A 290-nucleotide genomic window follows, 5' to 3' on the forward strand; every position below is an offset into this window, starting at 1 on the left:
TACCGGGGAGGCGGAGCGGGGCGGCGGCGGCGTCCCGCCGCAGCAGGACGGAGGCGGCCCGCTGCCGCCGGAGGAAGATGGCGGCCGCGGCCGCCGAGGTGGCGGCGCTGCGCCTGTCGCGGCAGGAGCAGGAGCTGCGCTGGCTGACGGCGGAGGTCGGCCGCCTGAAGGAGCAGGAGCCGCCGTGCTGCCCCGGCAGCTGCAGCCCCGAGCTGCAGCGGCTGAGGGCCGAGAACGAGAAGCTGCGCTACCGCCTCCTGCATCTGCGCCGCAGCCTGGCGGCCGAGCTG

General features: G+C 77.9%; 1 protein-coding gene across 1 annotated transcript in view; it reads left to right on the plus strand.

The window, feature by feature from the left end:
- The first annotated feature begins 77 nt into the window (after positions 1–77).
- Positions 78–290, plus strand: part of LOC104834707 (threonine--tRNA ligase, cytoplasmic-like) — a 15,830-nt gene continuing 15,617 nt past the window's right edge. Inside the window, exon 1 of the mRNA XM_010572267.1 lies at positions 78–281. Within this exon, the coding sequence (XP_010570569.1) occupies positions 78–281 (204 nt within the window). The remainder of the gene's footprint in view (positions 282–290) is intronic.

The sequence above is a fragment of the Haliaeetus leucocephalus genome, unplaced genomic scaffold, assembly GCF_000737465.1.
Source record: "Haliaeetus leucocephalus isolate CR32 unplaced genomic scaffold, Haliaeetus_leucocephalus-4.0 Scaffold339, whole genome shotgun sequence".
NCBI lineage: Eukaryota > Metazoa > Chordata > Aves > Accipitriformes > Accipitridae > Haliaeetus > Haliaeetus leucocephalus.